The sequence below is a fragment of the Danio rerio genome, chromosome 11 (genome assembly GCF_049306965.1).
Source record: "Danio rerio strain Tuebingen ecotype United States chromosome 11, GRCz12tu, whole genome shotgun sequence".
Taxonomy (NCBI): Eukaryota; Metazoa; Chordata; class Actinopteri; order Cypriniformes; family Danionidae; genus Danio; species Danio rerio.
Genome location: NC_133186.1, coordinates 15,589,964 through 15,603,244, shown reverse-complemented (window position 1 = coordinate 15,603,244; position 13,281 = coordinate 15,589,964). Strand labels below are relative to the sequence as shown.

At 36.8% G+C, this 13,281-nt stretch overlaps 1 protein-coding gene across 14 annotated transcripts in view; it reads left to right on the top strand.

The window, feature by feature from the left end:
- The window catches only part of elavl1b (ELAV like RNA binding protein 1b), a 53,921-nt gene that overhangs the window by 15,533 nt on the left and 25,107 nt on the right, over window positions 1-13,281 (top strand). For 4 of the 14 annotated variants that reach the window (NM_001308617.1, NM_001308614.1, XM_073915473.1 and 1 more), the window contains 2 exon segments: window positions 1,841-1,903; window positions 2,020-2,197. In NM_001308617.1, coding sequence (NP_001295546.1) covers window positions 2,032-2,197 — 166 coding nt within the window. In that variant the 5' untranslated portion in view covers window positions 1,841-1,903; window positions 2,020-2,031. 14 annotated transcript variants of the gene reach the window in all.

Here is a 13,281-nt window from a genome sequence, read left to right as displayed (position 1 = left end):
CTGTAATCAGCAGCCCTTCAATGCACACATACACACACACACACACACAATAGATTAATGCATTATAACGCAAACCCTATTACTGACATGAAACTTAACAAGTATGTGACAAAGCCATAAAATTTTAAAAAAAATAAAAGTATGTTACTGATACTCTGCTTGCTGAATTGTATGTTGATTTATAATCAGGAGCCCTTTTTTCCATTTAGTTCATTTGTATTGCATATTATTTACCATGGCATGTGTTTTTGTGTAATTTCTTATTTTTTGGTTAACCAAACATATTATTTGGTTGCTATATTAAAGACCCGTAGTAAAGACCAGTGGTTCTTTTTCATTTTTTTAATGCATATTCATTTTCCATTTAGTTAATGATGACTCTTTTGCAGATTTCTTTTTTGAGTTTGATTTATTATAATCTCTCATTTCTGTGTTTGTAGCAGAAAGCTAGCTGCAGCTCCAGTGAGAAACACGATTTAATGAAACAGAAAAAAACCCCAGAAAAAATCTGATATGCATAAGTAATACGCATTTACGTTTTATATATTGAAACGGTTTATTAAAATGGTCCCCATCAGAGGCACAGCCCAGTGCAGCTCCGGTGGGGGACCGATGTCATATGAATAAATTCAAATAGTAAAATTACCAATTCCAATTCTAAAATGACCACGTTACATATATCAGATCTTCAGTCCAGCAGCAGCTCCGGTGGGAGACACAGATTTGATGTAAACTTAATGAAGCAAAAAGAAAACACTGTTTACCTCACAAATGATCTAATTTGCATGATGTACATATATGCTTTCATTTCCTAAAGTGACACTGTTGCGTTACACACAATAACACATCAGTCTGCAGTCTCCATGAAACTGTTCCCCACATTGAATCCAGGAATTTAAACAAATAAAAATGTGTTTACCTCACAAATGATCAAATCCATTGACTGACTATTCTTCAAATATGCATGTCATTTCATATATACTTCTAATCAAGCCCTGTTTTTCGGTTGACTCAAAGATGGTACATTTCAAATTGTAAACTGGGCTGACATCCTCAAAAATACATTTAAATTACATTTATATATGTATTCAGCAATATCTGCTGTATTTGAGTTTCCTTCATTGGTGTAATCTTGTGTATTGTATACCTTTTCATACAGTACGCTCTGGTCTTATTTATCTCAAATAATACAGAGACAACAAATTGTAAACTTGTCTTAACATAATTTTGCCCTTTTGGGAAATGAGCACCAACTCACCATTTAGAGTAGAAGTTGAGTCAAGGCAGAGTGATTTGTTATGGTATACTAGTGTTAATGGAGCCTGTTAGATAACTCTTAGACTAATATTTTTGCATCAATTCAGACTGAGAACTAAAAAGCTAAATGTGTTCAGAAGAGAGAAATAACAACTTGGCTGGCTTGGTTGACCCCAGCCCAAGATCTGTCATTCTACGCTTATGGCTGGAGTTGCAATATGTTACATTTATTTGGCTAAACTATAAGAAGATAGCCTTTTGATGAAAAAAAAATAATAATAAAATAAACTCTGCAATTGGTTTAGTTTGCAACAATTTCCTGGACAGCAGAAAGTCTATTTATAGAAACTTTCAATTTTGCTTGTTTAAAAGTAAATAGATGTCAGGCATACTAAATTAATAAAATATGAATATATATATATTTAAATATATTTAAAAAAATATATATATTTTTTAAAATATGAAAAATATGAATAAAATCTAAAATTTACAGCTAGCATACAACCTAAAATACAAATAGAAGTAAATTACAAATTGATATTAGTTCCGTATTTGTCATGTTGCAACTGATCTGTTGCTGCAGGTTTGTGAGGTTCAGAACCAGGGTAATGACAGAGACTCTCACAAGGGTGCCAGCTCAATAAAGGTAAATTTGGCCATTATATTTGTATGTAGACTGATGTTTGAAAATTGTTGAGTTTTGTTTGTGTGTCTCAGTATAAAGTTGGCAGTTTGATAACAACATAATCTTCTGTGAAGCAGGAAGTATACGATATGCCGAATGGTTATGAGGACCCCATGGGCGATGAGCCAAGTGATGCCAAAACCAACCTGATCATCAACTACCTACCCCAGAATATGAGTCAGGAGGAACTTCGGAGTCTCTTCAGCAGCATTGGAGAGGTGGAGTCAGCCAAACTCATTAGAGACAAGATGGCAGGTATGTCAGCTCATCACAGTAAATCTGTGTTACTCTTTTTTTTTTTTTTTTTTTTTTTTTTTTTTTTTTTTTTTTTTTTGTGACGACTACGCAAATGGTGGTCAACCAGAACAAGCTTTTAACTTCTGTGGGAACCACCATTGCTGGATTTGCAGGTTTTAGATGCTAAGTGACACTTTATCAGGTCATTCGACTAACATATCAAAGCAATAATTCCTCTTCATCGATCATTTTTCCTGCAATTGACAACGAGAACGAACATTGAAGCATTGTCTTATTGACGAGCAGCACCTACATGTTTTCAAAAGAATCTTAAACACCAAATGGGATGAATTTATGCCGCATTTTCTAAAGTAATACTATCTGTATTTAGCTTTTTGCTTGTACGGTGGATCTGAACTGTCAGAACACCTCTCAAAACGCTTTTTTCGGACATTACATATTTGTAGCAGGGATGTGATTCTTCTGTATAAACACGGATTTCCATATTTTCCGAGCTCAATTGGGCATAAATCCGATAATCCGATAATAGTCCTGCTTCATTGCAGACATCATTTAGGTATAATTATATTGTGTAGTCCTATAATGTGCTTGTATGACGAAGCTGCTGACAATTTGCAAGATTATAAAATCGCTTTGAATGCGTGCACAGCTGTGCACTTTTTCCATGCCCACATTATGGCGTTATTTCACTAACAAATGTCGTAAGCGCAGTATTGCAAGTCAAGAGCGCATTCATGTAAGACAAGAGAGCGAATCTCTTTGCAGATTTCCTCTTTTATTGGACAAAACTGCTCCCGAGCTCCTAAATTTACAAATCTTCTCGTTTGCATAAGAGTTAACATCTTCTCGTTAACTTCTCACATACTCAAAACACTGGCTGCTCATATGTGAATAATCTGCTCTCGCTCAGTCAGATGATGTGGACTTCCAAATTGTGCTTTGTGTTTCCTTTTCTTTTCAATTCAATTTGTTTATTGTCATGTGCACAGTAAGGAAACACATTTCCCTGTACAATGAAATTCTTACTTTGCCATCCACAGTGAAGTCATACACATAACATACACATCATACACTACATGCACATATATACACAGAAGTGATGGAATGATATATATATTATATATTATATAATAATATAATATTATATATATATATATATATATATATGTGTGTGTGTGTGTGTGTATAAAAAAAAAATATATATATATATAAATATATAAATATATATATATATATATATATATATATATATATATATATATATATATATATATATATATATATATTAAAAAATATATATATATATATATATATATAAATATGTATACACACACATATATATTAGTGCTGTCAAAATTAGTACGTTAACGCATGCAATTAATTTTAAATAATTAACGAGTTAAAAAAAAATGTACGCCGTTGCAGGTTTTTTTTTATTTCCTGTTGTGGTGTGTTTAACGTGCAAATAAACATGGATAAGACCAATGTAGCACCTTTTGAAGGCAAGTTTTAGTATAAAACAAATAATGTCGCATCACCAGGCTTTCCAGAGTTTCCTCCAGAGTTTTGTGTGATTTCGGGTGTTTCATTTTTAACTTTTGACTACTGTTTAAATAGAATTTGATACCGCATGGGGAACAGAAAAAAAAAAAAAACTCCACATTTCGTGACTCGGTGGTCCTTTCGTGGATAGCTGCTTACATGGTAGACTCGTAATAAGAGTATTATCTTAATCATATTAAAATCGCAGTATTGGTGTCCATGAAGTGCCGGATTAAGTCGCGAGCTGTCAAAAGTCAGTGCATTCCTTTGACTTTCAGCATGTGGCCTCTAATGTTTTATTAAGTTTGACGTGTTTCCTCCTTAAACGTAAGCTTATGGTTCGTGTTGTTGTGTCAGAATCCTTGTGAAATTCAGCCATAATTGAGAATGCTTAGTTTAAGCAAATTTGATAAACATGATCATTTGTGTTTAATCTGAAGGGAGTCACTCCGGCTGCGCTGTCATGAGTGTCTCTCTCTCTCTCTCTCTCTCTCTCTCTCTCTCTCTCTCTCTCTCTCTCTCTCTCTCTCTCTCTCTCTCTCTCTCTCTCTCTCTCTCTCTCTCTATCTCTCTCTCCATCTCCATCTCTCTCTCTCTCTCTCTCTCTCTCTCAACTCACAGCAAAACAACTTTACAAAGAGTGCAATTGTTTGTATTCAATACTTTATTATTATTATTATTATTATTATTATAGTTTTCCATATCTGCAATGCCTGTATTTTGGCATTTTTTGCTGTCCACTTAGAATCCAACTTTTAAATCAATGTTTTCTTCATTGGTATTGATTGTTTTGAAATTCAAATGGCACTAACATGCCTATGTTTTAATTTCTGTAATAAATATGGCTGTCAAGCCAGGATCTTGATGGTTTATAGTTGGTTTTTGTGTTTATTGTGTTTACATGAAGAAATCTATGTTACAAGTTAAACAAAAATGCGGGCGGCGAAACAATGAAGCAAGAAACCCTCTCTTGCACGGTTGTGAAAAAGTATCTGTGCATTTGCGCTACAAGCACACCGTCTGAACGTGTATTGCTGGAAAAATTTCAACCCCAATTAGGTCTTCACTTAAATCTGACAAATTCACGTTAGTTTTTCTGGCAAAGAATTTAAAGTATGAATAGAAAACAAAAGATGGAGAGAAACTACGCTGTTTTTTAAACATCTGACTTATATTGTTATATTGTTATTTTTGTACTTAATTAATACTATTTATATTATTACTGTTTAATAAAGTGCCATTTAGGCTATTTGTGAAGTTCTTGAAAATGTAACGTTTAATTATTATTATAAGGTTTCAAGCAGTTATTTAATATTTAACTACAATATTTATAAGCAGTATTGTGTTGTTTTATTAATGAAAGTTAAAAAATGAACGTGTACGTTTATACAGATGTTTTATTTGTTAATATTTAATTAAGTTATAAGTTATTCCTTAATTTTTACATAATAGGTTGATTAACTTATAGGCTACTTTATTTGGTGGTGCTATGGGAGGAACATTTTTGCCAGAGAATAATGTTTTCACCACTTAAAAAAAGATAAATATAATAACTTGCGAAAATAATGCAATAAAAAAAATGCTAGCTCTTTATCATTCTTCATGATCTAATTCATACATACAATAAACCTACATTGCGGCAACAAGAACAAGCCCTAAAACAAAGTCTATAAAGAGAAGAGTTATTAATAATATATTAATTAAATTTTGTTAATATAAATGATCATAAACAGATACTGCATTGTATGATAAACGCATTCACGATATTGTGTCTGCAATGTTTTCTGAATAACAGATAATCCATGTAATCGCCGTCTCCCCAGCCAGGTTTTCATCAGTTTTTTTTTTTTTTTTTTTTTCTTTTTGCTACAAACAATAAAGAATGGCTATAGCAGGCCCGGCGCCAAAATATCACAACTGAGGAGTATTCTTAATGCCATAGGGGGCACTTGGTGATTTTGGTCCCTCTTGTTAATTTAATTTAGGCTATTTATTCACTTATTTATTACTTTGCATTTAGGCTTGGGTAACAATAATGTCACCGGTACCTTTGGAACCTGTATGCACCGGATCAAAACAGCATATGAATTTTGGTGCCTAATTTTGGTGCTGTAACAAGAACGTAAAGCAGGTTGCGCACCGTAAGCACCTCTCGACGAAGCGCAGAGCCATGCATTTTAGAATCCGCAAGTCAGCGGCTGTCCGCCGTCAGGACTGTTCATATTTCTGCCATGCCACAGAGTGCCATGTGAATAGTTTCATTTTAAATAACATGCAAATGTGCACGTCTGGTGTGTGCTATTATCTGTCATGTGCGCGCCGTGCTGCGACTCTGAGCGGCGCATCCGCTGTGTGACGCGCTTAAGAAGCATAAAGGTGTGCATTAAAGACACACGTGAGTTAGCATTGTGTCACAAAATCTCTAAATGTTTAATTCTAAACAGCTTTGAGGGATACAGATGTTAGCGATGTCAGGCGTTTGTTATTGTAGCTTATAGGAGACAAAGAGCATACGGCGCATGCGGCGAGCGACTAACTTCATCAACACGCATGACCGTGTTCATCTAATTTGCTTAAACTAAGCATTCTACGGTATAGCTATATTTTACGTGTAAGGATTCTGACACACCAACATGCAGCAGATGTTACAAAAGTTGCGTGTAAGGGAGAAACACGTCAAACTTATAACATGTGATGGCTCAAGGAATCACCTTAAAGGTGAGGAATGGACCATTTCTGACAGCTTATGACATCATCTGATACATAATCTGAGTACGTTTACATGGACACCAATACTCTGATTTTAAAATGATTAAGACAATACTCTGATCAAGAGTCTACCACATAAACAGTGAATTTTTAATATCTTAAAGAACCACAGACACAAACTGCGGAGGAAACATTTATAGGCTGGTGACGGAATGACGTTGATGGATCTATGTGCTGTAACATGTAACTAGGAATCATGAATGTAAAATTCAAAAAGCAACTCCTGTGAACACCTGAATCATAATATTGTCTTATTCAGATTAAGGCAAATCATTACATCCCTGATGTCCATGTAAAAGTAGTCACAAGCCCAAAACCCAGAAAAAAGGTGCTCCTGATTTTGATGACAACCTTTCCACAGGTTAGTAGTAAGCTAATGTAATGTTAATGGCATAATGCAAATCTTGCATTTATGCTAATAAACAAATGATATAAAAAAATATATATTAATCCAATTCAAATAAATAAAATATTAATTGATGTTTACTTTAAACTTATTATGAATATATATTTATATGGTTCAATTATTATGATTATGATAATATTATGATTTTATATATATATATATATATATATATATATATATATATATATATATATATATATGTATATATATATATATATATGTATGTATATATATATATATATATGTATGTATGTTTATTTATTTATTTTTTTGTCTATTAATTTTGTGTCTAAGAGGTATCGGTTCAGACACCGTTTTGGCACCGGTACCGTTTTAAAAGTATCGATTTCGCACCAGTATCCAAAAAAACCCAAACGTTACCCAACCCTATTTGCATTACTGCCTAAGTTACTGACTTAAGGCAGAAATATACTCTTTATAATAACAATATTATGCAGTCTCGTTATTAGGTGTAATTAATGAAGGTTATGCAATGATACCATTTATTAACGCAGACGGATCATGGCCTTAGCGCCAGACCAGTAATTTAAATTATATTTTACTAATTTCTTTCATTTCAAAAAACATAAATGTTTAAGGTTTTGTATAGCTTTTTCAAGATTATCATTCAGCCTACATGCAGCGCATATGAGAGGTTGATGCAGCAAATCCCCTTTACTCGTGCACTATACCCATTTCATTTATGACACTGTAAACTTGACTTCGCAGGCTGATAATCTTTAAACTCAAAAGGCATTTTTAAGTGTCCTAACTTGAGACTGCTGCTACATAATGGTGTCACAGTTGAGGTTTGGGGAAAAGGAGTGAGGACTCAATTGCAGAAAAATAATATGGGTTTTATTAATAACAAAGTACAAATAAAACAAAAAGGCAAAGCAAACTACCCCGAGGAGGAAAACATTACTAGAACACAAACAAACTTGGCTGGGCTGGCGAGACAAGACAGGAGCATGAACACAGGGGAAGTATAGACGGAGGTAAATTACCATACAACCAGATGAACACAATTAACTAATAATAGATTAACAAGGAGGGTGGGACTAGACAATAGACAGGAGAGCACAAAGACCTCACACGTCCGCATCAAGCAGGGACACGCACAGTCCATGCATGTTTACAAATGGCGCTCATATTGAGACACATACACACGACAAAACAAGTGCTCGACCCAATAAAACTCGAGCCGAGCACAACAGGACAGGACAAGACAGAGCTAGTGTCTGGACTCTGCCACCAAAAACAAGACCAGAGTGGCAGAACCCTGACAAATGGGATGTTTCTTATTACAACTGTTAGCGATGTCAAAATGAAAGCAGGCATTAAAAAGAGATTTGTTTTTTATCAGTGGCTTAGTTTTAATAATATTATTAAGAATGAATATTCATTCATTCATTTTCTTGTCGGCTTAGTCCCTTTATTAATCCGGGGTCGCCACAGCGGAATGAACCGCCAACTTATCCAGCTAGTTTTTATGCAGCGGGTGGCCCTTCCAGCCACAACCCATCTCTGGGAAACACACACACTACGGACAATTTAGCCTACCCAATTTACCTGTACCGCATGTCTTTGGACTGTGGGGGAAACCGGAGCGCTTGGAGGAAACCCACGCGAAGGCAGTGAGAACAAGCAAAGTCCACACAGAAACATCAACTGAGCCATGGTTCGAACCAGCAACCCAGCGACCTTCTTGCTGTGAGGCGACAGCACTATCTACTGCGCCACTGCCTCGTCTTAATAATGAATATAATACATTATAATATTAATTATAGTGTAGACTACTGTGCAGTGTCCAACAAAACATTTTTATTAGGTTACTCTAATAGACCTAATCCCTAACTTAAAAAATATGTAAAAATGACAGGCAGTTTTGTCTCTGCTAAAATTTATTTAACGGCAAATTTCTTTTGCATTTTTTTCCCTTTAGAGATCAAGAGAGTTGTATTTGAAGAATTAGTTAACTAAAACATTAAATGAATGTCAAGTTCTTTCCCATGTGAGTTTAGTTCGCCTCTGCGTGTGCGTTTTAAAGGCGACTGGTGCACTCTGACCTGACGCGAGGACCAGGGGCCTCATGTACGAAGACTTGCGTGGAAATCTTACTAAAACATTGCGTACGCACAATCCTGTAAATGTGCGTACGCAGAAAAAAATTCAGATGTATGAAACACTGCGTACGCCGAATCTCACGCATATTCTTTTGTACATCTGAATGAACGTGAAACTGAGCGCAACATGCACGAGCGCAAAACCCCTCCCTGCCTCCTCCCCCGTATGAATATGCTAATGACTATGCTAATGGCAAAACCCAACGAAAAAGCAAAGGCAAAAGCAAGCAAGAAGAGAAACTTTGAACAGAATGTGAATTGGTGGTGCTCCTTTCGGAGGCAGACAGGAGAAAAGCGGTGTTATTTGCAAGTTTGTTCTCCGGAATTAACAACAAAAGAAAAAAAATAGAGTGGGAGAGTTTAGCTGATCCGGTTAACACAGTTGGGTCTGAACATTGCACTGAGTGCATTAAAAAAAGAAATAGTGTGGTTTATATCTGTAAAATGTTGCAGCACTCGCAAAAGTTTCAGTGGCGCGCTCCTAAGACGCATGTCATCATGTTTTGACACGTGCATGAACTCGGCTCGAATCCAGCGTCTGATTAACTCTTTCTTGTTTTTTCCCCCGCTACAAATCAGATTTTGCCTTCTATTTATCACGAAAAAGACAAGTAGGAATCATCAATAACTTTGTGCATCATATTTTATTTGCACATTTATTGAATGGAAATGTTTCTGATTCACGCATGCAAATTCATCTTCAGATGGTGCCTTTATAGCAATGTGCGTGCAGTAGATAGCTCAGATTACATTGGGAAAACAGGCGACTGCTGCAAATTGTGCTTTAATGTTTAGCTGCTCAACTGTATGGTATGGAAATCTTATTTACCTGCTAGATCGATGAACCCGTCTCATACAGCTGCCATTGCAAGGCTCAGTCACTTTGTAAAGTGCAATTTAACACAACTGCCTCTAGGAGTCGCCAATGGAAATAAAACAGACACGCACAAAAAATGTGCGTACGCCTGCCAGAAAGCTGCCGTGAACCTGCGCACATTCCCACGTTCAGTTCATTGTTAGTAAATCCAAACGTGAGTGATTCTGAGCGTGAAACCTGGCGTACGCAAAGTTTTTGTGCGTACGCAGCGTTGATACATGAGGCCCCAGATCTCTGCACTATTGCTTTAATTTCACAATTTTTATAATTTCATTACATTTTCATATGGTCAAAATATCTAAATTCATGTTCTGAAAGTAGTAGAATTGATGGGTGTTAGTAATTACAGACAGAAAGAACTTTCACTTTTAAATGAACCTATTCACGCATTATTTTAGTGTAGATGACTATATATATATATATATATATATATATATATATATATATATATATATATATATATATATATATAAATATATATATATATATATATAAATAAATGTAAATAATATATAATACTGATTTTGGAGTAATTGGAGTAATAAAATTGTGCTTATTGTGCAAAAAAAGTGCCTTGTGCAATTGGCTTATGTGCAAACAACAGTATAATGGCCGGAGCAGATTGAGTGCAATTGTATGCATTAACAGTGCAAACTGGGATGGAGAATGTAGTGTGCTACTGAGCAAAAAAAAAAGTCTGACAGCTGTTGAAAAAAAAAAAAAAAAATTCTTGAGTCTGGCAGTCATGCGTCTCACAGTCCTATACCTCCTGCCTGAGGGTATGAGTGTGAATATTTTGTGTTGTGGTTGGGTGGGGTCTTTCAGGATGGAGGCAGTTTTCTTGTGGACTCTGCAGTGGTAGATAGTCTGCAGAGAAGGGGTCCTGATGATCTTCTCTGCAGTCCTCCCCACTCTCTGCAGATGTTTGCAGTCCTTTATAGTTGCGTTGCCATACCACGCAGTAATACAGCTGGTCAGGATGCTCTTTACCACACAGCTATAAAAGTTGCTGAGGATATTAGATGACAAACCAATTTTGCTCAGCTTCCTTAGGAAATACAGCTGTTGTTGTGCTTTATTGACCAGCTGGGTGGTGTTCATTGTTCAGGTGAGGTCCTCACTGATGTGGACCGCCAGGAATTTAAAAATCCTCTCTCTTTCCACTTTAAGTACACGAATAAACAATGGCTGATGAGTTCCCCTCTCCTTCCTCATGTCCACTATCATCTTCTTTGTCTTTTCCGTGTTGAGCGTGAGGTTGTTGTCCTCACATCATATCACTAGACTGGCCAAGCTTCCTCATCTCCTACAGTGATGTCAAATCAAATCACTTTTATTGTCACATTATCAGCAGCACGTGTGCTATGATGAGTGAAAAGCTTAGGTGCTGTCCCTAGACAGTACAAAATACAGTGCAAATACAATGACTAGGGCTGGGTATCGTTCCAAAATTTTCGATACCGATATCCTGAATTCGATACCGGTTCTGAACAATACTTTTTTCGATACTTTTATTTGAAGAAATATATTTTAGCAAGATTAAATAACTCAATCTCTGAGAAACTTTGGTTTTATTTTTTCAGGATGTTTGGGACACTTTTCACAGCAGTCTTATCTCTAAGACCAATAAACAAAGGAACAAAAGCACAAAATGAACAAAGTGTAGTTAACACAATATAAAAGTGCAAACAGTTTTAATAAAGTTCAAGCAGTTTTAAGTCAATCAATTTTGAGTATTTGTGAGGCTTATTGCTGCTTAAAGGTTTAGTTCACCCCAAAATTTTAATTCTGTCATTAATTATCTTCAAATGAAGATATGTTGGATTTCATTCAAGAGCTTTCTGATCCTCCCATAGATAAATCAATGAATAAAGTTATTTTTGTTTACTTTGCACACAGGAGTATTCTCGCAGCTTCATATAATTATGATTGAACCACTGTTTTTGGTTCCTTTCTGGGCATTGAAAAGTGCATATCCAGTAAATCTAATTGTTGTGAAATCCACTCATGAACGTTCCTTGTGTGACCACCAGAGGGAGCCATCGCCTGAGTTCTAATCTCCCCAAGGCTCGACTGGGACTGATTACATACAGCTGAAACCCATTTCAGACTCTCTATATAAACGCACACATCCTTCACTCGGTGCGAAGTTTTGATTAGCCCCGGCCATCATCTCTGAGCGTTACCTTGTTGTTTATTGCCTATCTGTGTATCGACCTGGACTGTCTTACCGTTTCTGAAGCTATCTGCCTGCCCTGACCACTGCGTAGTTATATTGATTCCTTCTGCCAGCCGATCACTCTCTCCTAACCCCGACTCACGCCTGCTCTTCGACTATTCTACTGGAAAGTTCCAATTCTATCTGATGTTTGTGAGTCTCCACCTGTGATATCTTACTGTTATTAAAGTGTGCAAATGGATCCAGAAATGCCTGATGAATCATTACAGAAAACTTTGCCACAAGGGGATCCAGCAACTCTACTACAGTTATCGTCCGAATTATCCACTCAAGGAGCCCAGTTAGCCCTTCATCGACAACAACTGGTACGACTGACCACTTTAACCGAGGAGCTTGTTCAAGCTGTACAGCGGCTACATGTCGCACCTGTTAACCCCTTGGCCGCTCCTTCTCCTCCTCCTCCGTCGCCCCTCAGTATGCCCCTCGATCCCCTGCCACAGTCTGCAGTAAATCCCAGATTGGTTTTCCCCGATAAATTTGACGGCAATCCCTCCAAATGTAAGGGATTTTTACTGCAATGTTCATTATTTGTTGATCAACAACCGTTTCTTTACCCCACTGATTCCAGCCGAATCGCCTTTGTATGCGCTCTGCTTTCTGGAAAAGCCTGGAATGGGCTACAGCTATCTGGAAGCCGGAGGGTAACACTTTTATATCCTTTAAGGATTTCCTGACACAATTTCGAGCAGTGTTCGAACACCCCGCCGATGGGAAGAGCCCCGGAGAGCAGCTGTTGACACTTGTTCAGGGAAGACGAACAGCAGCTGAGTATGCACTCGCCTTTCGTACACTGGCAGCCCAAACAAACTGGGGTGAGGACCCTCTTAAGCTGTTTTTTCGTAAGGGACTGTCTGCTGAATTACAGTCAGAACTGGCTTGTCGCGAAGAGGGTAAAACTCTTAGTGAATTGATTGAAATCACAATCCGACTGGATAATCTTATCAGCACGCCGAGTACCGCAGCTGCGACGCCTCCCTGATCTCGAACCGACGCAGAACGAACCCATGCAACTCGGTTACACTCAATTAACTCCGGAGGAGCGTGAACGCAGATTACAGAACCATCTCTGTCTATATTGCAGAGAATCTGGGCATCGACGCATTAATTGCACGGTCCGTCCAG